The following is a 27,403-nucleotide window of genomic DNA, read 5'->3' as shown; positions in this document are numbered from 1 at the left end:
CCTGAATTTCTTTGCTGTACGTTGACTCTTTATGAGTATGTTGGTTCGTTTTACACATGATCTTAGTACCCTTGCCTTCTATGCCCTTTTGTTTTATGTCGTACCTTCCCTATTTTGACGAACACATTGATTTATAGATCATGGATAAAGAAAGTAGGAATTGTCTCCTGGCAATGCCTAGAAGTGAAAATGGAAAACCACAGAAAACCATTCTCAAGACAGCCGACAGTGGTGTTTGAACCTACTTGTCTCGAAAATGCAGAGCTTGGCTCCATAGCATATTAACACGTGCTGTCACTCCGCTTGGTCTATCTGGTCTTTGTTTCTCAGACGTTGGTCATTCAAGAATACAGAATAAACTTTAGTGACAAGATTATTACATTGCATACTTTAAATTTTCTTTTCATTCCTCACGATAAACATTATGAGATGGCTAAGAAGATAGTTTTGTTATAATCGAATATGTACCTACTAAAATAAATTAGAAGTTCAAAAGTCTCAGCAGTTATCAAATTGAGAATCTCGACTTCACTAACAAATGAAGACGCAATAACACCCAGGCAAACTATGCTACTTTCAACCATTATTTCTTCAAAATTTCATCTGACATGCTATCCAGAATGTTCACATAAAAGAAACCATTAAGGCTGACAGAGCAGCACTCTTACCTGGTCTTGAAGTCTCCTTCAGCAGAGTTAAACTGGGCCAAAAGAGCATCCACACGTGTTTGATCGCAATGCTGCAGCATCTGATCAGGTGATTTTGGTCTTCCTCGCTCCACCATACATTCTCGCACCCATTGCTCAAAGAATGAATCTCCACCTTCTTCTGAGAGAACAACCTATTAAACAAAACTGAGATTAAATAGTAAACCCTTTTATGCTTATATGATATGGCAAGGTGAATTTAAGCACACAAATTAGCTTAGGACATAAAAATGTTAAAAATAAGAAATTGGTTAAAGCTGAAATGTAGACCTTACAACTAAATACTTAGAGAAGGAAATTATGGTCTTGTGGCAACTAATTTGGCATGGTTATTTCTGCTGTCACCTCAAGTAAAAGTCTGCTAAGTAGTTCCAATACTCATCCACTAAAATAAAATGTCCAGTTACGAAGTTGCAGTAACTCTGTTTGTTGAATTAATCATCTACCTTGCCTTGGATGTTAATATTCAATAGTAATGCTTTATACTGTAACCAAGAGGTTAAGTACAGAAGTTTATGGGTTTAAATACCTTAGGTCTATGAATGCTGACAACAGGATCAATAATAAATAAATGATAACAGACTGATGAAAGACTGCCTTAAATCAATGACTATGATAGAGGCAGAACGTAGACAGAATATAGACAAATAATTAGAGGCAACAAAGATGACAAGATCGACAGCCAGTGTTACTAGATGGAACCATGTTATTTTTTGCTAGTGTACACATCACACTACCTCAGATTGATTTTTGATGACAGAAAACAGCTAGGATTGGAAAGGAAGCAGGCATGGCCTTAATTAAGGTACAACCACACTATTTGCCTAGTGTGAAAATGGTAAACCAAGGAAAAACCCATCTTTAGGGCTGCGAATGGTGAGGTTCAAACCCATCATCTCCCAAATGCAAGCTTAGAACTACACAGCCCGAACCATGCAGTCAACTAGGGATCATGTTTCCAACCTAGACAAACAAAACCATTTCACAACACTGTGCTGATCCAGGAGAAAGTGATCAAAAGTCACTGTGATGGTTTGGACATGTACAGAAGCAGATATGACAGCAAAGAAGAGCAACACACTGGAAGTCGTCATAAAGAGATCCAAGAAATGACATATTCATTGATGTACTGGTACATGACACATAGTCTATATCTACATCCTGACACGATCCATGGCCAAGTAAACAAAGACAGTGGAACCAGATAGATGTGAGATATGGTCGTAATTACACTATGTCTTACCATTAGAACTTGCATGGAATGAAATAACTGAACAAATAATCAATGACTCTAGGTATGGATCATTCCACATCCTATAATCTTCCTTTACTGGTGGATAATTCACTCAATCAGCTTTCAAATGTTCCACAGAATTTTCAGAGATTTCTGCTTTCACTGAATATATCATCAAGGTTGGGGCACAAAGTAATTAACAAACAGCAAAAATAATGTTAACTAATGAATTTATTTGACAAATGGGATAACAGCTTTCTTGCAGGCTGTATCAATGGGCTGCAAAAAATACACTTCCTCCTTTCCGCAATTTGGTATAGAAACATGTCATTTATTGAGTTCCAATATATAGTATACAGTAGATACGCTACATGTTTGACAATATGGTATATGAAGACATTTATGATGTTCCAATATAAGGTAGAGACATGCTGCATGTTCAGAACTAAAGCGCAGGTGTCTATCATACAATTTATTAACAAAACCAGTATAGTCTACATTAGCTAAAAAAAAAAAAGTCATCAGAGGTGCCAATCTTTGAAGTGGGTTATTAGTAATCCCATTTTTAACCCGCGCATCACCCCCTCAAAACGTTTACGAGTAAAATCCAAAGCACCCCGTTTGCCCTTTCCAACAGCAATCTATTCTAAAGTATATCATATTACACAATAAAATTTGCTCGTTACCTGATAGTTCTGTGATTTTAAAGTTCTTTGCAGCTTGTTTCACACCCACCAGCTGCTTTTCAGTGTAGGTTTTCTTGAAATATTTGATATTTTATTGACATTTTCGTCTTGAGAACCATAAGCGATTCCAGTGTAGATGTACTTAATGTAGGCCTGAATTCTGTCTGATTTTTCCTAACAACACTGAAAACTCTTTCTGTGGGAGTTACTGTGAGGTACACTTAATACTGTAAATACAACATTACTTAAGGTTTTATATTTAATTTGTCCACTTTCATTTTTAAGCTCTGCAATGTTGCCCCAGTTCATATCAATGTTAGGTCCATGTACAACATACAACCTGTGACAATAAAGTTCGGTGAATGAAGTCAGAATGGTCGATCCGGCAACACTGGCGACACACAACGCTGCACCTGCGTAGCAGCAGGTTTTGACCACCTGCTCCCAACGTAGTTCAGTTGAGCATCATGTGTGTGCCATGTAAGACCTGTTTGACACAGTGCGTGTTTAGTGCATTGGTTCTGAACGGCGAACAGGAACATGAATGACCAAAAGATCAATGTACAGTTTTGTCTTAAGCTTGCCAAGACACCGAAAGAAACACATGCGATGCTGGTAGGAGTTTATGAAGATCAAGCACTGACCTTGAAGTGTGTGTACGAGTGATTCGCCCGTTTTCGAGGAGGCCGAGAAAGTGCTGCTGACAATGCTCGTAGCGGAAATTGGTGACCGCCGTCAGTGACGAAAACAATGGGAAGGTGAGGACATTAATCACGAACGATCGGCAATTAACTGTGCGCAGGATGGCGGATAAACTGCAGATTAACCGTGACAAATCGTTACCCAGAAGTTAGGGAAGAGGAAAATGTGTTCTCGGCTTGTGCCACATCACTTGACTGACGATGAGAAGCGGGCACGTTTAGAGGCTTCACAGGATTTTGTCGAAACTGCAGATGCGACACCAAATTTCTTGAACTGTATTGTCACCGAGGATAAAACATGGTGTTTCAGGTACGACCCTGAAACGAAATGGCAAAGCATGGAATGGCGTTGTCCGGGATCCCTCATCGGAAAAAGGTCAGAGCCGAAAAGTCATGCATCAAAACAATGCTCATCACTTTTTCGATAGTCAAGGCATTATCCACAAGGAATTTTTACCTGAGGGAATGACGTTGAATGCTGCACGGTACATTGAAATGTTGACCCATTTCATGAAATGTCTACGCCGGGTACAACCCCAGTACGCACAACAAGGTTCACGGTTTGTTGTCCATGACAACGCTCGCCCACACACAGCCAATATCGTCAAACAGTTCATGGCAAAAAAAAAGGGGGTGGTGCAACTTGAACATCTCCCATACTCGCCAGATCTCAATCCTCCAGACTTCTTCTTCCTATTCCCATGACTCAAACTCTCTTTGAAAGGAAAGAGATTTGAAGATATTCCTGACATCGAACAAAACGTGATAAGGGTTTTGAACACCATCCAAAAGGAAGCCTTCTTGCAAAGTTTCCAGGACATGTATCGCCGATCTCAGCAGCGTGTAGTTATGGGAGGGGACTATTTCGAAGGACAGTAAGGTCAGTCGTGCATTGTTCATCTATGTTGATAGTACAGGATTATTCACCGAACTTTATTGTCGCAGGTTGTATTCAGGGAAAGTATCACACTAGTAAACTGCAAATTCCTCTTCAAGGTTTTCATGTTCACTTTCCTTGATCAAACATGGGAATCTTCAAACAAAATATTCAAGAGATGAGTAGGAAACCTTCATTCTGAGAAAGATGTCTACAACTTCGGCATGATGAAGAAATTCATCATCAAGGGGAAATTTCCTGATAATGTAACTGCAAGCTGCCATATAAAACTCTCTTACAAAATTATAAAACATCTCTTCATCACAGTCATTGTCTTTCAAGTGTGCCCTGGCTTTTGCTTCAATTACCAAGTCCTCATTTGGCTTTCTGGTATTTCCTCCTCTTGAATTCAACACTCAAAAGAGAGGTAGATTCTGATTAAATAGAACATAGCTGAACAAATCTGACCAAGAGGTCAGTTACAAAAATGAGTAAGTTTACTCCTAAGAAGATGTATGGCTGGAGCATCTTGTTGCAGAAATAAATTCACTGAGTTAAAGACAGGAAGTGCACTCTGAAGAAAATAGCAAAACAGTTTTATGTGCGGGTCTTGTAAGAAATATTTTACAGTTTCAAACTGCTTGGTGCTATCATTTTTATAGTGGGGCTCACTACAAGACATGCGTCTCAAAGCTTCCCACTGCTCAAGAACGCCACTAATAGACAGAAGAAGCGAGAGCCAACGTGTACCAACATATTTCAAAATTTTGCGACCCTCTATGCCACAAGCAGCCTGATATACTTTCAGCGTGTTTTGTATATTGTCTTCTTTACCCATTCCACGGAAAATTGCATTTCCTTTTCCTCCTACTGTTTATACAGAAGAATACCTGTCCTTCACAAATTTGGCAACACCTTTATTTGCCCCTATCACTGTGTATGTATTGTCAGATGAAAAAGAAATGCAAGTTTCCCATGGAATGGCTAAGGAAGACAATTCGCTATTAATAACAGAGAAAATTCCCTCGCCTGTGTTGTCAGTACACTCTTAACAATGACAATAGCAGAGTTGATATTTGGCCTCTCTGAGCATTAAAGAAAGAGACAACTATAGGATAAAGTTTAACCACATTTGAATCTGTACTGCCACCAGTAGCCAAAGAAAAAGGCCTGAAGCAGAGGTCTTAGTTCTTGCACAACCACATTTCTGAAATATTTTAGTCAGGGAACATTGATCTAAATAAATTTTTAGCATGGTCTGAAACTGATAACAGAATATTATGCTCTAAAATAAATGATGTGAACAGCAATTCAGCATTTGTCACTGCAGTTTCATTATTGTTTACAAAGAACGATGAAACAGACTGGTTTTGTAATTTTGATTCACCGTATGTGTGATGTTTCTTGGATTCTATGTGTCCTCTGCAATCATCTCCTCCACTGTGAGCCACAGAGCAATCACACAAACACACACTGCAGAACACATGGTTTTCACTAACACGTGAAGCAACTAGGCATGGCCATTCGTTTGTGCAACCATCTCAATATTTCTGTAACACTGTTGTCTTCTAAGAAGAAGATGCAATTTGACATTTGCTCAGCTTCATTTTAAAAAACCAATCACTTCTTTTCGAATCAATGACTAGGATAACTAGAATTTAAACGTACTAAATATACCACTCACGTCTATGCACACAACAAAGAGAGAGCCAAACATGCACTCTGAAAAACAACAGAGCAAGGAGTAGAGCCTACTTCATGACCGACTTGAAGCATCATTCTAGCTAAGAGAGCAGCGTATATCTATGTAGCTGGCTGTAATTTCACAATGTTTGCGGGAGACAAAAGGAAGTGATGACCAAATAACCGCCAAATATGTTTAGTTGCCAACTTACAAATACTGAAACAAGGAGGGTTGACCAGTAATGCTGTAAGGGATTGATCATTTTTTAACTTTTTCCTTTATTCATAGAAATAAATTTTTATCGTGATAATGCTGCTTTTCCGTAATAATTTCCCCTTCGACTGTAATGCCGTAATCGCAAAGTGAAATCTGTATTCATTACGGACAAATAAATACACTGATGAACAACTGGAAAAAAACTGCGCCTTTGTTGGCTTGGCAAATGTAATACTTTGGCATGGTATATGACAGTGGTGTCAGACCTCAAATTGGCTGTATAACAGGTGAGCATAGGACGGTTAAGACAAGAGATCTTGGCACATTTGATTGTGGCCAGATTGTTGGTGCCATATATCAGGGCTTTTCCATCACTGAAGTTGTACAGGCAATGGCCTTTCGATGGGCTACAGTGTACAGAGTGTCTGCCTTCGTAGCATAACGGTTAGCACTATTAGCTGCTGTCCACAGGGGCTCGGTTTTGATTTCTGGTACCTTGACAGCCTTGATAGCATCTTTCTGCATGTTCTTCTGGAGCAGGGACTGCAGAATGCTGGTACAGCACTCAGCTGTGAACAGTTGTGTCTTGCGTTTCCATGTACACTGGCGCAGCGTATGGTTGATTTCATCCACTGCAATACCATTATTGGTGCCCTTTTGATTCTCGTTCAAAATCAGCTACATAAATACCCTGGTTAGATATTTCATACTACACTACCAATAGTGATGAAAATAAGTAATGTACAGGTCCAATTTTGAACATACAGCATTAGCAAAGCACAACAATCATCCACACATGTGTAATATTCCCACACGATTAATAAGGGCATCTGGTTCACCCAGTATAATGCACAGGATGGACACTCACCTCTGAACCATAAGTATGTACAATAGAACACAGCATAAGGAATGTGACATCAAACAGCATGGCTCTGGTCTGCGAGGCCTTTCCAACTTCACCACCAATTTGTTTACTGCATTCATTGAATTTGATGAGTTTTGTGACGAAGGTCCTCAATTTTCCCTCCACAGTAGCAACAGCCAGAATAAGTTCAAAGCTCTTCCCAGTCAGTACTTGACAGAGCATGCTCAGTAATGCCTCCTGAAAAACAAAACAAAATTCCCATGATAAGTCAGATAAATACACTGATGAACAACTGGAAAAAACTGCGCCTTTGTTGGCTCGGCAAATGTAATACTTTGGCATGGTATATGACAGTGGTGTTGTCAGACCTCACATTGGTTGTACAACAGGTGAGCATAGGACGGTTAAGACAAGAGATCTTGGCACATTTGATTGTGGCCAGATTGTTGGTGCCAAATATCTTGGCTTTTCCATCACTGAAGTTGTATAGGCAATGGCCTTTCCATGGGCTACAGTGTACAGAGTGTCTGCCTTCGTAGCATAACGGTTAGCACAATTAGCTGTTGTCCACAGAGGCCCGGTTTTGATTTCCGGTACTGCCCAAAATTTAAGAATGGCAAGAAGGATGGTATGTGGTTAAAATTGTACATGCAGCTCACCTCCATTGGGGGTGTGCCTGAAAAGAGCTTCAGCACCTAAGGAAGAAGACACGAGTGTACTGGTGTAGTGTGCAGAGTGTACCGTGAGTACGTAGATTCGGGAAAAACCACCATTGCCAGGGTCAACTACTATGGAGTACAACATGTTGATGACATGGGTCACCATTAACTGACTTGGATTGTAAGAACAAATAAACAGGTCACAATGCAACAGATTATTCGCAAATTCAATGCTGGATAACAACGAAGTGTACGCAGCTATCCAAGACCATCACCTCACAATGAGATACAGAGGCCACCATTCCATTTGGGTACCACTGCTCACCGCATGTCACAAGGCACAAAGAATGACACTAGTACAGCAACAACACCACTGAACTTTCAAAGCACAGAGAAATATCACCAGGACAAGTAAGTTAAGGTACCAGTTTGTACACCCTGATGGCAGGGTAAGAGTGCAACACCAAACACACGTCACAATGGATTATCTTATTTAAGATTGATGCTTTCATAGCCTGTATTAACAGACATGATAATGTTGTTTTTGGGCTTTAGCCATGTGAAGAAAACAAGGAGAAATTCTTTACATTTTGTTGAGCCAAAGCTCTAGAAGAGAAACCATGTCAGCAGGAAACAGTTCAGGCCGGAGGTAGCAGTATCATTGTATGGGGACTGTTCACGTGTGATGAAATGGAACCCCCTGGTACATCTAACAACAGCCCTCACCAACAAACAATGTAAGAACCTGCTGTCAGATCATGTCCACCCAACTGTTCACCTCCAGCGCACTGTAGGAGACCTGTCCATACAGTAAGACCAGTAAGATAATGCAATGTCCAGTTGCACCTGAACTGTGATGGGTTCCAAGACCATTCCATGGACATGAGGATCGATCAATCAATCAATCAATGATCTGCATTAGGGCTGTCGTCCAGGTGGCAGATTCCCTATCAGTTGTTTACCTAGCCTTTTCTTAAACGTTTTCAAAGAACCTGGATATTTATCAAGCATTTTCCCTTGATAAATATTATTCCAATCCCTTACTCATCATCCTATAAATGAATATTTGCCTCAATTTGTATTGTTGAATTCCAACTTTATCTTCATACCAGCATGTGCCTGCGTTTATTAATTCAACCATTAGATGTTTCTAAACTATTTATTTAAAAGCAAATTAAAACATTATAGTTATTAACTCACATAGTTTTGACGTAAACTGCATGAAATACATTATTTTTTTATTATTATGTTGTTACTTTCAATGCTTAAGATATGGAGTATGACTTTCATGACGTCAACCTAATCAGATGAGTAATGAGATGAAATGAATGATATGATATATGATAGTAAGAATGAAAAGGATGAAACCCTGTGTCGGTACATAGCACACTCCTCTCGAATAGCTCAAGACTTTACGCCCCCATCCGATGGACGAATAACCATCAACAATGTCACATGCCCTCACACCATATAAGACCCAAAACGGCTTCCTACACCATGGACGTAAAATGACTCCTTGAATTGTGTTCTCTACCTATCTTATGTACGTTGTCTAGCGACAGTGACTCTATGCATTTAATCTTGGTGACAGCACGTTGGATTGTCATATCCCAATACACCTGGATATTTATCAAGCATTTCCCCTTGATAAATATTATTCCAATCCCAATTTAGAGTTTTCCATTCATAACTCACCAACGAAAGCGAAAATGAAAATTCTGGCTTTGAGGTTCATTCCATCTACCTATGTGCAAAACTTCAGATCTCTGCATGCTGTAGATTTTGCTGGGCATTGTGCACATGCAAAACACACATACACAGACAAACACTTCCTTTCATTATTATAGATTATGATCTTAGGATGCTTGCCTGGTCTCCAAGTCACCAGACCTCAATTCTATTGAGCACATCCAGGATGCTGTCAAAAGAGATGTGCGCACGGTTGATCCAGTTTCAAAAATCTCTGTGCATTACCAGAGGTTGTGCAGTGGTAATGAACAGTATGACCTTCCATGCTTCCAGTATCTTGGGGAGTCCCTGTCATGGGTGAAAGGGAGTACTACATGCGACTGATTGATTGATTGATTGGATTGATTGATTGATAACCAGGTATCTCTAATTCAATTGTGCATTAGTGTACTAACTTTAGGTTATATTTCACACCCTAAACCTTTAGGTTCTGTGTCGGTGCGACGTAAAACAACTAGCAAAAAAAAAAAAAAAAAAAAAAAAAAAAAACCCTTTAGGTTTGATTTACTTGAGATACTTTTAGAGCTAAGTTTCAATTCCCCAATTCACGGCTGATGAAAAATTAAGCTTGTCTTGAAATGTGGCAAAGTGAAATCAGATTGATTCATGGCTGGAAAAGTACAGTCTATGCAGATGTTAATTCAAAAAAGCACTTTGAAATTTGTGAACACTGTAATGTTCTATTCTCAAGAATGTGAACTCCACACTAACATGGCTCCCTGTATATATGTGACCAAAGAGACTTTTCTCCACCAGACTTTCAATGTCTGGCATTACACTTCTAATCTCTGGTTCTTACAACAGAAAAATAATTACTTATCTGCTAGACAAAATAGGTTTGATGATAATATAGTCTGTTCATTTACTGAAAGAGCTACAGTAAAACTCGATTACCCATGCTAATGCGTCCGAGGAGTTCATCTGTGATGTAAACAAACATTTAAACATAAGAGTTTCATTTTTGGTCCGTATTGAACTGAGAATGGAAGATAGGAAAAACTAGAAAGGTTCCACCTTTTCAATACAAACATGGCGCAACAACAATCTAGTTGCTTTTGCAGCGATGTTATTTCAGATCAGAGAATCTTTCAGTTATTAACCACAGCGGAAAGTGATGACAGAGATGATTTTAATGAATTGTTAAGCGATTTTAAAATGAGAGTGATACAGAGAGTACCGAAAATATTGTATGTGAGAGAGAAACAGAGCCTTCTCCTAAATGAAAGAAGAAAGCATGGCGAGTTCAAAAGCTATTTTATCACTATTTTCGTGGCGGACAGATTACTTTTCTCCACCAGACTTTCAAGTAACTGTGACAGACTCTGAGGGCTAAGTAGTGTTTGATGACAACCCGAAAATCTTTGATGTTTTAAAAACTTTTTTCCAGTGGAGTTGGTGCATATAGTTGAACAAATTGGCATCACAAACAATCAACAGAAAACATTTAACTATCACCACATTCCAGTTTTAGAATTTTACAATATCAACTTATGTACATCTAAGAAGTTACATGTATTAGTTGCCTACAGATTTGAGGAAATAATATTATTTAGGGCTCTTTAAAATGTACGCGTGGGCATGAAAGTGTAATTTTGTTTTCTCTCAAAATAATATTGAACATAAGTGTAGGATTTGATGATGATGATGATGATGCTTGTATAAAGGGGCCTAACATCTAGGTCACCGGCCCTGATGATGCAAAATGAAATGACGAATTAAAAGTTCAAAATCATCCACTCACCGAAATAAAAACAAAAATCATGAAGAATGAATGGATGAATATGAATTTAAAACAATCAGTGGATCCTACCCAAAAACTATCATTAAAAAAAAAAAGTATTACTGACCAAGAGACCACTTCTAAAGTACAATCCTGAATCGAGGATGCTTGTTGGCTAAAGGGGTCTAAAATACAGGTCAACGGCCGCTCATAATTGTACTTATCGCTAGTAAAGTAGAACCATGGTATTTGTCATATTGGGATACTAATCAAAAGTAGCATAGACTCACGGTATTCCACACATGATGGTACTACGCACAAGTATTGTACGTCGTACAGGTAACGCAGACCTAGGGTGTTTCTCACATAATGGTACCACACAGGCAACGCAAAACTATGGTGTTCCTCACCTAGGTGTACTAATCATGGGCGCCGGTATTCCCGTGGTGTTCCTCATATAGTGGGTACTAAGCACAGGCAACGCAGACCCACGGTGTCGTTCATATAGTGGTACTAATCACAGGCAATGCCCAGACCCTTGGTGTTTCTCACAATGGTACTAATCACGGGTACTGGAAACCCACAGTGAACCATTCTCTGCTGCTACTAATCACAAACCTATTGTGTACCTAATATAGTGATACTACTCGCAAGTACAGGCAACCCATGGTGTTCCCCGCGTGATGGTACTAAACAAAAGTTTCATAGTTCTAATACAATCAGCCCTTGGTCGCCCATTTTAGTCGCCTCTCACGACAGGCAGGGAACACCATGGGTGTATTCTTCGTCTGCATCCCTAACCCACCGGGAGTAGACAGAGAAACAAGAAGAAATAAGAAGGGATCCATCACTTCAAAAAATGAAGTAATGGACGAAGAAAGGCAATGGCCACGAAAGGCGTGAAAATGATAGACTCCCTAGGCCTCGAATACTCTAATACCATCAGGGTCGGAAAAGAACAAGAGTTGACCAAGGGAGATTGGACAGGATAGATGAAAGTGAGGAGCCTGGCACAAGTAAGTGGAAGCAATGCCAGATCTCAGCTAAGGGCTCCCTGGTCGCCAACCCACGCTCCCAAGTTGGGAGACCCTTGGGCCCCTTCTATTCACCTCTTATGACCGGCAGGGGATACCGTGGGTGTATTCTTCATCTGCGTCACCCACCCAGAGGGGGTAAGTGTAAGATTTTCCATTTGCATTTAGATTTATAAAGAACCAACATTTATAAACATTTTAAGCTAATCACCCCACCGATAAGTTAAAAATTGAGGCTTCTACAAAAAAATGTATAAACGAATGCAAAAACTCAGCACTAAGGTACCATACAGTCAACTGGTAACTCAGCACTTAAAAGGTTAACCTCAACAGAGAACGAGACACGCACTAGGAGATGTTACATGCTATCAATACAAGTTGTAGGCACCATTCAGGAAGTAGAAATGGCTATCATATACTGTACGTGCCATGGACTGTGAGTGGGTACATTACATTATTCGTCAATAATGGAAAGAACAATAAAGTATGTTTGTGAAAGTTAAATTTAAATAACTTCCCTTTATTTTGTAACTGATCACATTTAACAAATAAAAGTTAAAAATAATTTTACAACACACAAAATTAGTAGAACATGTCTTCAGTGCTGATTGAGCGTCAGAGTCAATGAACAGTAAAATAAAATTTAAAAAGAATCAACATCTCATGGCATCATGAGTTTGCTAATTCATTTTGGAGCAACTGAATATTACATACATACTCATTATAGATCGTTATGCCTTTCAGCGCTCAGCCTGCAAACCTCTGTGAATTTACTAAACATCGCCATAATCCTCTATTTGCAACTAGTGCTGTGGCCTCATTTAGTACTATACCTCTTATCTTTAAATCACTAGAAACTGAGTCTAACCATCGTCGTCTTGGTCTCCCTCTACTTCTCTTACCCTCCATAACAGAGTCTATTATTCTCCTAGGTAACCTATCCTCCCTCCATTTGCCTCACATGACCCTACGGCAGAAGCAGCTTTATGCATACAGCTTCAGCCGTGGAGTTCATTACTAACTTACCCTTTATCTCCTCATTACGAATAACTTCCTGCCATTGTTCCCACCTGTTTGTACCAGCAATCATTCTCGCTACTTTCATGTCTGTAACTTCTAACTTATGAATATGATACCCTGAGTCCACCCAGATTTCACTCCTGTAAAGCAAAGTTAGTCTGAAAACAGACCGGTCTAAAGATAGTTTCGTCCGGGAGCTGACTTCCTTCTTACAGAATACTGTTGATCACAACTGCAAGCTCACTGCATTAGCTTTACTGCACCTTGATTCAATCACACTCATCCTCTTGATTTGGGAAACTCGAGAGGTACCTGACGACTTGAAGAATGCTACCATCATCACTATCTTCAAGAAAGGTAATCGTAGTGTATGTGGGAACTAACGTGGTATATCGCTTTTGTCAACTGCAGGTAAAATTCTCACAAGAATTCTATTAAACCGGCTCCGAGTTATCTCAGAGAGGATTTTGCCCGAGTCTCAATGTGGTTTCCAAACCTCCAGAGGCACAACAGATATGATCTTCTGTGCTAGACAACTCCAGGAAAAATGCAGAGAGCAACAGCAGCTCTGTATTTAGTATTCTATGTTCTGGAAAAAGCCTTTGATTCAGTACTAAGATCTGCTATGTGGAAAGTATAGAGACATTCTGGATGTCCTGAACATTATGCGGAATTAGTTCAAGCTCTTCATGATGGCATGTCTGGACAGGTTCTTCATGATAACTCAGTATCAGATTCATTCCCAATCACTCACAGATTGAAACAAGGATGTGTGCTTCCTCCTACATTCTTTGCGCTGTACGTGGCTGCCATGCTGCATGAATCATCTGAAAACAATTTAGGCATGGAGATTAAATTTCGTTTTGATGGAGGCCTTTTCAATCTGGCAAGACTTCGCTTACAAAGACGTACTCTGGTTACCCAGGAGACAGAACTGCAGTATGCTGATGACACCGCATCTCCTGCTCTAACACTTGCAGAACTACAACAGTCAGTCAACTGCCTTAAAACTGCATGTGATCGCTTTGATATTTAAAGATCTTGCCATTAATGTGAAAAACAAAAAACAAAACGAAGGTACTTGCTCAACCTGCCCCAGGATTAACTCTTCCTGAGTTCAGTATCTCCATCTTAGACACAACACTGGAATATGTTGATCACTTTTCATATCTTGGAAGCATCTTGTTGAAACGGTGTACCTGCGAACAAGATGTTGATAAAGAATTGGGGCTGCTCATGCAGCATTCAGACAGTTAATGCACAGAGTCTTCATGAATAACAACCTAAAATTGCATACCAAACTCATGGTGTACACAGCTGTTGTCATTTGCACGCTGCTGTATGACTGTAAAACTTGGACACTTATCGCCCTGATATCAAAAAACTTGAGCGCTTCTACCAACAGAAAATGAGATACATTTGAATATTAAGTGGTAGGACTATGAGATCAACACGGGAGTTCTCGACAAAGCACAGCTAAATAGCATTGAGGCAACAATCATCGCTCATCGACCGAGATGGTTAGGCCATGTTCACCGTATGGGTGATACCAGGCTTCCCCGCCAAATTTTTTATGGTGAACTTTTCTCCGGCAGTAGACCTCATGGAGCCCCTCTTAAGCGTTTTAAGTACCAGCTGAAACACATCGTGAAGACAACTGGTATAGATATACAGACATGGGAAGAATGTGCTGTGGACTGTGTGGCAGAACACTACATCCACCACTGTCAACTTGATTGAAAGAGAACGCCACAGACATCAAGGAGGCCAAGCGATAAGCAAGAAAACTCTGTCAATTACAAACCTGCCCTCCTCCATCTATTCAGTGTAATTTGTGTGGGCGTATGTTTTATTCCAGGATTGGTCTGTTTAGTCATCGTAAACACATTCATAAACTGAGTTGAACTGGTCAATGTATGTAGGAAGAAGTTATATATACTCGGATTGAGTTACAGCCGACGATTATACAGTAAAACCTCTCTATAGCGGACACCTTCAGGACCAAAAAAAAATGTCCGTTATGAAGGGACAACTGCCAGAGAGAGGTTATGAAACCGGTACCATTAAATGTAGTTTGAACAAAATAACCCAAGTATTGTATGTGTTAACAATTCCCACAAATGTACCTTTAATTGTATATTGTATACAGTATTGTACAATATACTGCACTGTACTCACATGAGAAAGTTGCAGATGGGCTGCTGCAGGTGCGATGTACTGTATTAAAGACACAAGAACACTTCTATGGAAACCTCTATTCAGCACACTGTACACTATTACAGTTCACCATGTTAAAATTAAGAACATCATTCGAGTTTTTGAAACTTTAAATCATTATGTAGATGTAGCAATCTCTAGCACAGTACAGTAAAACATTAGTACTTGAAAAAATCCTTAATGTTCGTTTGTTTTGTCCATTTCGGTTTAGCAATGATATTTTCACTATGTGCAATTAAATCCTGGGTCAAATTTACACCTTTTTCGTTTTGTTTATAATAGAATTATTTCAGTCGCTTAACAAAGCCGAGAGCCTCACTGTACGAGGTTCTTGGCAGCACATTCATTTCCATATTTTCTTCAAAGTCGTCATTAGCATCACCTTCACTCCCGCTTTCGTCAGAATATTCATTTTTGTCCTTCTTCCCTTGGACTGACTGAAGAATCGTTTTCGTGTCTCCACTCTCACACTTTGTTGGAATATCTGAATCAATTTCCATATAGCTGTTCACTTGTACACTGTAACCTGCTGCATTTGTTTCCATGCTGTCAGGAAGGGTATCCGATTCTATTTCGGGATGTCCAGCACTTGCAAGAAATTAGGTTCATTTTCCATATCAAATCCTATTTACAAAGACTTATAACAATAAAAATCTTCAACCTTTTTGATACTTATATTTGCATTTTAGCAAATTAATTAATTACACCCAGTACATGTTTCGTTCTTTTTTTTAGAATACCTTCAGCTGTTTACATAGCTTAAGTGATTCACTAAGTGAAGGTTGAAGATTTTTATTGTTACAAGTCTTTGTAAATATCCATGACGAGCGGGAAACCCAGCTTTCAGAAAGCAGTTACGCATTGTTGAGGCTGTACAGTTTTTCCATGCATTGGTTATCCACGAAATTGCTTGGAGAACATTCAGTCCCTTTGTCAGTGTTTGAAGGGTTACTTCATTCCCGTTAAGTTCTGATATTATGTGCTTCATCACTATCTGTCTGTACATTACATTGAAGTTCTGGATCACCCCTTGGTCAAGTGGCTGAAAAAAATGATGTTACATTTGGTGGGAAAAAGACTATCTTCACATTTTGCAACTTAATGATATCTGGATGCGATGCTGCATTATCGAGGAATAATAAAACTTTTCGCTCCTGTCGTATAATTTTTCTGTCCAACTGTCCTAGCCAAACCAAAAAACCAAACCCCATGGCTCTACAGCCCTTGAAGGACCTTGGCCTACCAAGCGACCGCTGCTCAGCCCGTAGGCCTGCAGATTACGAGGTGTCGTGTGGTCAGCACGACGAATCCTCTCGGCCGTTATTCTTGGCTTTCTAAACCGGGGCCGCTATCTCACCGTCAGATAGCTCCTCAATTCTAATCACGTAGGCTGAGTGGACCTCGAACCAGCCCTCAGGTCCAGGTAAAAATCCCTGACCTGGCCGGGAATCGAACCCGGGACCTCCGGGTAAGAGGCAGGCACGCTACCCCTACACCACGGGGCCGGCACTGTCCTAGCCACTCTGTCATTATTTCTCTGGTCATCCATGCTTTCCTATTTGCTTTCCATTGAATGCCAAACTTCGTAACGTCCATATTCGTAAAACACCTTGGTTTTGCAGCTTTTCTTATCACAAGGGGCTTCTCCCATTCTCCACTCATAACTGCACATAACAAGACCGTAAGATGTTCTTTCGCAACTTTTCCACCAGTACAACAATTTCCTTTGCAACACAAAGTTTTGTCAGATAAAACATGGAAAAATAATCCAGTTTCATCGGCGTTCAAAATATTTTCCGGAGCATACCCGTCTATGATTGAAGGTATTTTTTCTAGCCAGTTTTCAACAATCTCCACCTTAACACCGAAGAATTCTCCGAAAATCACTCTGAAGTTGATATCATGTCGCTTTCTGAATCATTCTAGTCAGCCATTGAAGGCTTTGAAATCTCCAATACCTAATTCTACCACAAATTCTAACACTTTTGCTTGTATCATTGGTCCTGACACAAGGACATTCTGACTTCTTATTTTAGCGAACCACTCTAGCGTTGCCTTGTCAATGAGAGCTCCACTACCACTTTGAAACAGTTTCATGCGCTGTTCGTTGCGATTTAAATGCCATTCTTTCACCAGTTCCTCTTTCTTTTTCACAATTTCAGCTGCCCGTGTCTTTCCAATCTTGAACACTTCGGACAGTTCACGCACACCACACTTCTCACGTTTATGATAGTCTACTATGCCTACCTATTCTTTGAGAGTTAAAAACTTCCTCGTAGCCATGTTTACACCAACTTATTAACGTAAAACTGAACACATCAAAAGCCCATGAGTCAATGAAAAGTAACCTGACAGTAAAGGTATGAATTCCAGCGCTGTCAAGTATGTCAGATCACACAACTTCCGAAAGTGATAGCGTAGCTTAGTGTTGCTTTCCAAGAATGTGTACAGGCTGGACCAAAAGTTACGGTGTCTGCGATTCTTGGAAGTACTGCCTGTGCAAAAAGCAAGCGAATACATACTGTACAGGACACAAATACAGTTTTTATGAAAAAGAAAGTGTCCGTTAGAAGATGTTTAATTGGAGTTTCTCATGGCTATGGTGTGTCCGCATCCGTAATAAAGGATGTCTGTATAACAGGGATAAATTAATCATACACAACATGGTATTTAATTACGGACCTAGAAAATCGTCCGCCAATGAGGGGTGTCCGCCGGTGGGAGGTGTCCGTTGAGGCAGGTTTTATTGTATTACCATCCTGGGAGAACACACATCCTAAATACTTGAAATTATCTACCTGTTCCAGTTTTGTATCACAAATGTGACATTCAATTCTGTTGAATTTCTTACCTACCTACATCAATTTAGTCTTCGAAAGGCTGATTTTCATACAATACTCATTGAACATATTTTCAAGTTCCAAGATATTAGACTGCAGACTTTCGGCACAATCTGCCATTAAGACCAAGTCGTCAGCATAGGCCAGACTGCTTACTACATTTTTATCTAACTGAATCCCTCACTGCCACTTTATATCTTTCAGAAGATGATCCATATAAACTACGAACAACAAAGGTGAAAGATTACAGCCCTGTCTAACCTCTGTGAATACCCTGAACCAAGAACTCATCCTACCATTAATTCTCACTGTAGCCCAATTGTGAACAAAAATGCCTTTGCTTGATTTTAATAATCTACCCTTACTCCCATAGTCCACCAGTATGGCGAACATTTTTTCCCATCGTACCCTGCCCTATGCTTTCTCTAGATCTACAAAATATGAACACAACTGTCTATTCTCCTCGTAGCATTTTACAATTACCTGACGCATACCGAAAATCTGATCATGACAGCCCGTCTGTGGTCTGAAACCACACTGGTTTTCATCCAACTTCCTCTCAACCACTGATTGCACCCTCCCTTCCAAGATGCCAGTGAATACTTTGCCTGGTATACTGATCAATGAGATACCTTGATAGTTGTTGTAATCCTTCCTGTTCCCTTGTTATGGATAGGTGCAATGCTTTTGTCCAATCTGAAGGTACATTACCGACACTCCAATATAATCATTACTCTATGAAGCCATTTCATCCCTGCCTTCTCACTATTCTTCACCATTTCAGATCTAATTTTGTCTATTCCTGCTGCTTTATGACAATGGAGTTTATTTACCATCCTTTCCACTTCCTCAAGCGAAATTTCACCAACATTTTCCTCCTCCCCAAGAGCTCGGTTGTTCATGAAAACCACCCGGAAGATTTCCTTTTACGTTGATATTCCATCCACCTGTCCAGTGATTCCCTGGGATCTATTATGATTTTACCTGAATTACCCAAAACACTGTTCAATTCCTTTTTCCCCCCTTTTCCTAAGATGCCTTATTACTGTCCAGAAAGGTTTCCCTGCTGTCTACCTTGCCTTTCCAGGTTATTACCAAAATCTTCCCACAATTACTTTTTGGATTCAATAACTATTTGTTTTGCTCTGTTTCTTCCATCTACATACAATTCCCTGTCTGCATCAGCTCCTGTTTGGAGCCATTTCTGATAAGCCTTTTTTTTTTTTTTTTACGTTTACAAGCTGCTCTCACTTCATCATTCCACCAAGATGTTCGCTTTTCCCCATCTCTACACACAGTTGTTCCTAGGCATTCCCTTGCTGTTTCTACTACAGCATCCCTGTATGCCACCCATTCCCTTTCTAGATTTTGAACCTGCTTACTGTCCACTGTTCGGAACTTCTCATGAATCATATGCATGTACTTCTGCCCAATTTCCTTGTCCCAGAGATCTTCTACCCTTATTCGTTTGCAGACCGATTTCACTTTCTCTATCCTAAGCCGAGAGACACTTAATTGACTACAGATCGGATAGTGGTCAGTATCAACAAAAAATTGTTGAAAAACCCATACATTCCTAACAGATTTCCTGAATTTGAAATCAATTAAGATATAGTCTATTATGAATCTTGTACCCCTACCCTTTCATGTGCAGCGGTGAATAGCTTTATGCTTGAAGAATGTACTCATAACTGCTCATACTAGCACAGAAGTCCAACAAACGCTTCCCATTCCTATTCACTTCCATATCTTCCCCACATTTACCAATCACCCTTTCGTATCCTTCAGTTCTATTTCCAACTCTCTCATTGAAATCCCCCATTAGCACTATCCTATCCCTGCTGTTGACCCTGACTACGATGTCACTCAATGCTTCATAAAACTTGTCAATTTCATCCTCATCTGCACCCTCACATGGTGAATACACTGAGACAATTCTCGTCCTAATTCCTCCGACTGCCAAATCTACCTACATCATTCGCTCATTTACGTGCCTAACAGAAACTATGTTGCATGCAATAGTATTCCTGATGAACAGCCCTACCCCAGACTCTGCCCTTACCTTTTTAATCGTCAAGTACACTTCATAATCTCCTACCTCTTCCTCATGTTCTCCCCTTACCCGAATATCACTTACTCCTAGCACATCCAGATGCATCCCCTTTGCTGACTCAGCCAGTTCTACTTTCTTTCTTCCATAAGCCCCATTAATACTGATAGCTTCTTTTTGAGTTCTATTTCGTTCGCCAAGTTGTCTCTCTTTCTAGATCCTGAACCTGCTTACTGTCCACTTTTCGGAACTTCTCAGAATCATATTAATGTACTTCTGTCTAATTTCCTCGTCCTGGAGATTTTCTACCCTTATTCATTTGCAGACCGATTTCACTTTCTCTATCCTACGCCTAGAGACACTTAATTCACTACAGATCAGAGAGGGGTCTGTATCATCAAAAAATCCCTGAAAAACCCATACATTCCTAGCAGATTTCCTGAATTTGAAATTGGTTAAGATGTGGGAGCAAAGAGAAAAAGTGAACCAGTATATGATCCACAACAAGTCGGAACAACTGAAGTTTAAATATCTTGGATTTACAATGGCTAATGATGACCAACTTACTGATGAGGTAAACACAAGTACTGTATAAATGCAGCCTAGATGGAGTGGTGAATGATAAGAGGTATCATTGGCAATTACCTGATGTAAAACCACCTAAAATTGAAGATTTATTGTACCATCACACATCCTGTTGCACTCCATGGTACCCAATGGTGGCTAACAAAAGAAAAGGAATGCTGAGTTTGTAACATGGAAACGATGGTTCTGAGATAGTCAGCTGGCATCACTAGATTGGACTGCACTTCCAATGTACACATGAGAAAGTAGTTTGAATGTGTGCCAATCCAGGAGAAAATGTACAAAAAAATGCAGTATGGTGGTTGACATATGCTGTGAGCTTAAGTAGATATAATCATAAAAATTGGCTACATGCTCAAAGTTTTCAGAAAGAGGTCCAAGGGAAACAACTGATACACTGCTACTAATACATTGCACCACATGAAAGTAAATAGAAACCCCTACAAATGAAATGGAGTTTCCACAGCCGCATACCAGACCCTTGTCATGCTAATGAATATCATGAATGAAGAATTGAGAGATAAAAAAATATTCAATGAAAGGACAAGAATAGATAGATGGAATTAATGCAGCTTGTATATGGGTGGTAAGCTTGCCAAAGTGAATGCAGAAATGCATTGACTAGATATCAAGATTTTAGGCCTCAGCTGAGCCTGGAGACACAGCAGACAACACATGGGGTAATATACTACACTCAGCTGTGATGACCTTAAGCAATGATACAGTGAGGCCATGTTTATCTGCTCCGACCTGGGGAAGTAAGTTATAGATTGCCTAATTCTTGGAGATCAAGTAATGCTTTTGAGATTACAAAATTCTCAGTGGGTCATGGATGTAGTCCAGGCATACACACTAACAAAGGATACAGCTGATGAGAAGGTTGAGGAGTTTTATTCCAGTCTGGAAAGGCCAATGAACCTCCTGATAAAAGGGCAGCTAACAGTGGTCCTTGGAAATTAATATCCATACAGAGGGCAATGTTATTGGGAAAAACAGCCTAGGAGAGAGAAATGGCAGAGGAGATTGCCTGGTGCAGTTTTGCATGGAGCAACGGTTCTGTATCATCAACACTTTCTTCAAATTGTATCCCTGATGCTTGTTCACAAGTCTTCTGCAAACTGCGAGGGTCACAGGATCAAGAAATATATAGATTTCACCTTAATTAAATGCCACCTGAAGAAATATGTAACAGTGGCCAAAACATATCCTGGTGTCAATGTTGATAGCCATCACAATCTCACTGTGATGAATATGAAGCTCCACCGCTTTGCCTGGACCAGATGTGTGGAAAAATCGATATAAATCAGCATGAAGAAACTTGACAACCCCAAGGTATGGGCACAAGGAACTCTGAAGCTTAAAAATTGTTAAAGACAATTCAGGAATAACCAGTGTTGAATCTTAATAGACAGTGCTAAAGACCATGCTCATCAATACTAAAGGAACTGACACTGGACTTTCAACCAGCTCGGAAAACAAAAGCACCCATGGTTAACAGATGAAATCTTACAACTTCTGGACGACAGAAGAAAACAGAAGCATAGGGACTGTGACCGATATGAAGAACTTAACACAGCAGTCAAAGAAAATGCAGAGAAGTAAAAGAGCTCCAGATGGCAGAAAGATATAAGAACACAGAACCACCCCAGGAAAAAAAAAAAAAAAAAAACCAAACAACTAATTTAGCCTCCATAAAAAAAAATCAAAGAATTCACCGGGAGATATTGCATACAAAACAGAGGCATACTGAAAGACGTCAACTAATGGGAATAGAAGAAACGCTGATGGCTGGTAAGACCTTTGAAGACCTTTTGTCATGAACAGCCAGATCAGCCACCCCAAGCTGATGAGTTCAATGAAGTGAGTCCAAAGATAACAAATTATGAATTCACCCCATAAAGCTACAGAAGAATGTTAGTGGGTCCAGGCAAGATACATGCAGAACTCATTTTTCATGGAGATGGAAAACAAGGGCTAATGAAGAGTACTTGAAACATCGACAAAATTTATAACATCAACCCAACCTAATATCCTGGAAAAAGATCAAAACTTGTCAACTATTTAATTACCAGAAAATTAACAGAAAATATCTATTCTAAACAAATAATTACTATCTTAAGTTTTTTTAAAATCTCCAAATACTACTTAAAAAAAGAGAGAGAAAAACACAATGACAATAAAATCACAGCCTTTCTTAAATGCACTTATCTTACAGACCCAGTGGCATGCACTGAACCCCATCTGCCCCAGCGCTCCTGGGGTAAATAACTTTGTATTAACATTATCTTATTATTCCTAACACTTTTTATAACGTTTAAAAAACTGCGAACATCTAAGCCAAGCCAAGTACAGCTGTCTCGACAATCCGGTCACAATATCGCAGTTCAGCTTCTCCAGCGAGCTGGGTTTCCTTGCCGGCGCGAAAGAAAGCTACTTCCTTGTCCTGGGAGCGGGGCGGGGCTGTGGACCCACCCTGACAGCAATTTACGGCAACAGGCCAGCCAGCTTATGTAAGACATGTTAGTTTTAATACTTGACACTCGAAGTGTTCAGCACCACACGCTAGAGGCTACAAGAAAAATATCAACATGTTAACAGTATAGCCACATGCACATCGTCTTGCTAATAAAAACAGAGCCAGTTTATGAAATCAATTGCAATACAGAAGAATATATTATTTTTTGGATTCTGGATTTATATCTCTTGGCACAGGCCAGAGTAAAGTGTAGCTTTCACCGAAGTCCCAGTCTCATCCATGGCTGTGACAATATGGAAGATGCTGGAGTATGGGTGGTGCTGAGTAATGACATTCAGAGCACGACTAGTGCATCTGAGTGTTATGAAAAGTGTTGCTCATAGGGTCACTCATGCTGCAATAGCACTTTCTGACCCAGTGAAGAAAGCAATGCCAAACTAATTCACTATTCGTCTTGCCTAGTACGCCTCATTTTGGTGCTGCCATTGGTTTTTGTGGTTTCCTTATAGCCACATAACCTTTGGTGGTGCTATTTGAGGATTTTTTTTTTTGCTAGTTGCTTTACGTCACACCGACACAGATAGGTCTTACGGCGATGATGGGACAGGAAAGGGCTAGCAGTGGGAAGGAAGCGGCCGTGGCCTTAATTAAGGTACAGCCCCAACATTTGCCTGGTGGGAAAATGGGAAACCACGGAAAACCATATATTTGAGGATCCAACCAGCCTCTGGGCTGATGACCTAACAGACAGACAAAGTATTTTCGAGCAATTCATTGATGGCACATGTAGAATATGTTTTCCAATAGCCACAGAAAAATATTTAGGTTGCCCAGTATGAACACAGAGTTAAGCGCAAAGTATTTGGTTGTCTGCGATGGTGGTATATAGTGAATTTTTGTAGGGTTCCTCTTGGATTATACTGTAGGTGAAGGTTTCGCAAGTTCTGTGGCATTATTCATTAATATAACGTGTGTTATACATCGCGACGAATATTTTCCCTCATTTGTCGTTGATGTGCGTACAATCAGTAAGCGAGTGAAACTATACAACTTCAGCGACGGTAAAATACCAATAAAATTTTGCTGATTTGGTTTAGATTAGACTTTTTAAGTTGAAAACAAAAAGTCCCAGTGTATTTTTGTGAAAACCATGACTGTACTATCACAAAAAGTCACTGGGTGAAACTGTAAGTACTGTCCCCTTCAAATTTGGCCTAAAATAAGCATTTTATTAGGTATTTTTAATTGCCAACATCATTCTTTTATTAAAAGTGCAGTGTCAAGTTTTATTCATGGGGAGCCTTGTTCTCATTCAGAATAGTGGTTTGACAAGTTTTGGGAAAGGCCAGAGTATTGATTTTCCAGCCAGCATCGAGAACACATACGTTAGTCACGTGGCCGGCTAGGAAATCTTCAAGGCCACTTCCGCGTGTGAGCGTGTCATAGATCGCTTGGAGCACTAGTAATTTCTGGAAACAATAACAGCTAATCACAGAACAACACGATAGCCAATTAAGTGTAAGAACGAAGCAACACCCCCTTAGCTCAGGGAATATAAACCTGAGTGAAATGCATTAAAACTCTATTATTTGACTCGGTACTGCTACAGACTTCACGAACTTCGAAGTTAAGTGTTTTTGTCGACTTAATAATTCCATGTGGTTAGACTTGACAACTTTTCTAAGACTATTTTGTGTCAGTTTCAGCTACCTTCCAAGTTTTCAAGAGAGAAGAGGACCTCTACACATCACAATATCCAGCCACAGCAGGATGTTTCATCAATTCACAAGAGGAGCTGGCATTTCATCTGAGAAAATGGACTTTGCTGTCATCATTCTGTGCTAAATGTAGGCACTTTCTAACATAAGGGAGAACATGACGCAGAAGTCCAACATGTGAGCTGTTTTCGACCATCGGGGGGGAGATCGAGTCGCATCACGAAATTAAAGTATATTTTTGTAACATTTTACTGTCCATCTATGTAGAAGTAATATGTGCCTCTTCATTTGAATTAGTAGTTCTATTAGATTAGTGCAACACTGCAATATTCCCAGGGTAATATAGTTACGCTGTGTACGAATGTTATTTGGTCTCTATTAGTATAGTTAGTTATGGAGTGTCTTCTGAGATTCATGATAATCCAGGGAAAATTTAAACCTATTATTTAGAAATAATGGACCCTTCCGATAAAAGATAATTTAATTTGAACGATCTTTGATTTGTGAACTTGTGTGGGACAGAATTTTGTTACGCCTTATCTGACGGTTTTTCAATGTGTTTCTTATCTTATGCATTTCAGTGAACTTAGGTACGATAGTGTCATCTAATGCAATATTTAATTCAGACTTATGGTACTACTACTACAATAATAATAATAATAATAATAATAATAATAATAATAATAATAATAATAATAATAATAATAATAATAATAATAATAATAATAATAATAATAATTTTTGACCCAGTAATATGAGAGATTAATGGTCTTGGGTAATAATAATGTTTCTTATTCTTGTGATACTGTTAATGTGTGCTCTATTGGTGAAATAGGATCTGGAATATGACTGAATCCTGCAGGATTAATTTTTAGATTTATTGATGATGATGATGACGCTTGTTGTTTAAAGGGGCCTAACATTGAAGGTTATCGGCCCCATTTAGATTTATTTTGGAGAAGCATGCGTCTTGGGTCACCATGCATTCTGCAAATTTTGAGCACATGGAAAATATGATCAATGAGATTTAGGGATAAAAATAATTTATCGCTAGTCATAGACCACATGTCCAGTGACATTGATATTTAACCTGATTAATGGGGTGATAATTGTTGTCTATTTCTTCTGAATGGCACATTGCTGAACTTTATGACATCAACACTGTGTCAATCCTACTACAGTACTTCTTTCAAAAGTGATTGCCAATATTCAATCACATGCTACCAACTGTCGAACAGTATGAGTTACCAAACACTATCATAAGATCATTCCAATGACAGGAGTATGATTAAAAGTCAGAAAATAATATTAAAATCCTAGAATTTGAGTGTAAATACAGTATTACCCCTCTTTTACACTTTTCAAGGGACCAAGGAATACTGGTGTAAAAGAGGGGGGGGGGATGTAAATGGGGGGAAAGTGTAAATCATGGGAAACATCTTGTACAGGTATATATAAAAATGCTCTGGAAAAGGAGATAAATGTTACATAAATGCATATTATTGATTTATAGAGTATTTCAATATCAATCGATTTACTGTATTTACCTCAAATAAAGGTCCATGTAAGTTAATTAATGTACTGTATTAACTGCTGACTACACTGCCTTTGTAATTCTGCTCATCCTTTGCCTGGGAGAAGGTTACCAGTAGGTGGTTAAAAATTTGTGTAATATACAGTAGTTACTTTCTTAGAATGGCTATAGTATTATCTAAGATGCAATATTTTCTCTGAATGAAACATTTTAATTGCTACTTTTGTACCTCTATTTAATACATTAACACAAATTTACTCCAGATGGAAAACTACACAATCACTGCTTCCTACCAAAATAGTCCAGAATCGATCTCTGTTTACACTCTTCTTATTTCTTCTGACCTCTGTTTTTCAAGCTCATAAAGGTTATGAAAATTATTCCCCCCCCCTCTACAGATGACAGATACCTGCATAAAACATCCACTGCTGCACTTGCATCAGCACTGGTAGGCATCACTTCACTGTCTTCCTCTGCTTCATCACTGACACTGGTGGGAGACTCAGGTACTGTTTGCTCAACAACCAACTCCTCCACACTTTTTTCCTCTGCAGTGATCACAGAATCATCTACCTGAAGAACATCTTCAGTAGAGCAGTCTGACTCCTCCGCCTGACCACATGTTCATCATGGTGGGTCTAGGTTATTTCGGCGTTATTCGTGCTGAGTTAATTGGTTGAATTTATTGTGTTTAGGAATTTTTATAGGATAATTAAATGCATTTTTTTGTTAACATGCCATTAAAATGAATAGGCCTGTATTATTTCAACCTTGTACGAACAAAGTTCGATTGACAAGAATATTTAAACAGTTGTAATATTTTTCTACGTG

The 27,403-nt window shown here is 39.4% G+C and overlaps 1 protein-coding gene across 1 annotated transcript in view; it reads right to left on the bottom strand.

Moving 5' to 3' along the window:
- Nucleotides 1-27,403, bottom strand: part of MED24 (mediator complex subunit 24) — a 359,234-nt gene that overhangs the window by 131,665 nt on the left and 200,166 nt on the right. The window contains exons 11-12 of the mRNA XM_067142734.2: nt 6,974-7,207; nt 669-841 (exon numbers count right to left, since the gene is read on the bottom strand). Of these exons, the coding sequence (XP_066998835.1) occupies nt 669-841; nt 6,974-7,207 (407 nt within the window). The remainder of the gene's footprint in view (nt 1-668; nt 842-6,973; nt 7,208-27,403) is intronic.

This window comes from Anabrus simplex, chromosome 3 (assembly GCF_040414725.1).
Source record: "Anabrus simplex isolate iqAnaSimp1 chromosome 3, ASM4041472v1, whole genome shotgun sequence".
Classification (NCBI taxonomy): Eukaryota; Metazoa; Arthropoda; class Insecta; order Orthoptera; family Tettigoniidae; genus Anabrus; species Anabrus simplex.
The sequence above is the reverse complement of the archived record's forward strand: the minus strand, read 5'-3'. Positions and strand labels throughout refer to the sequence as shown.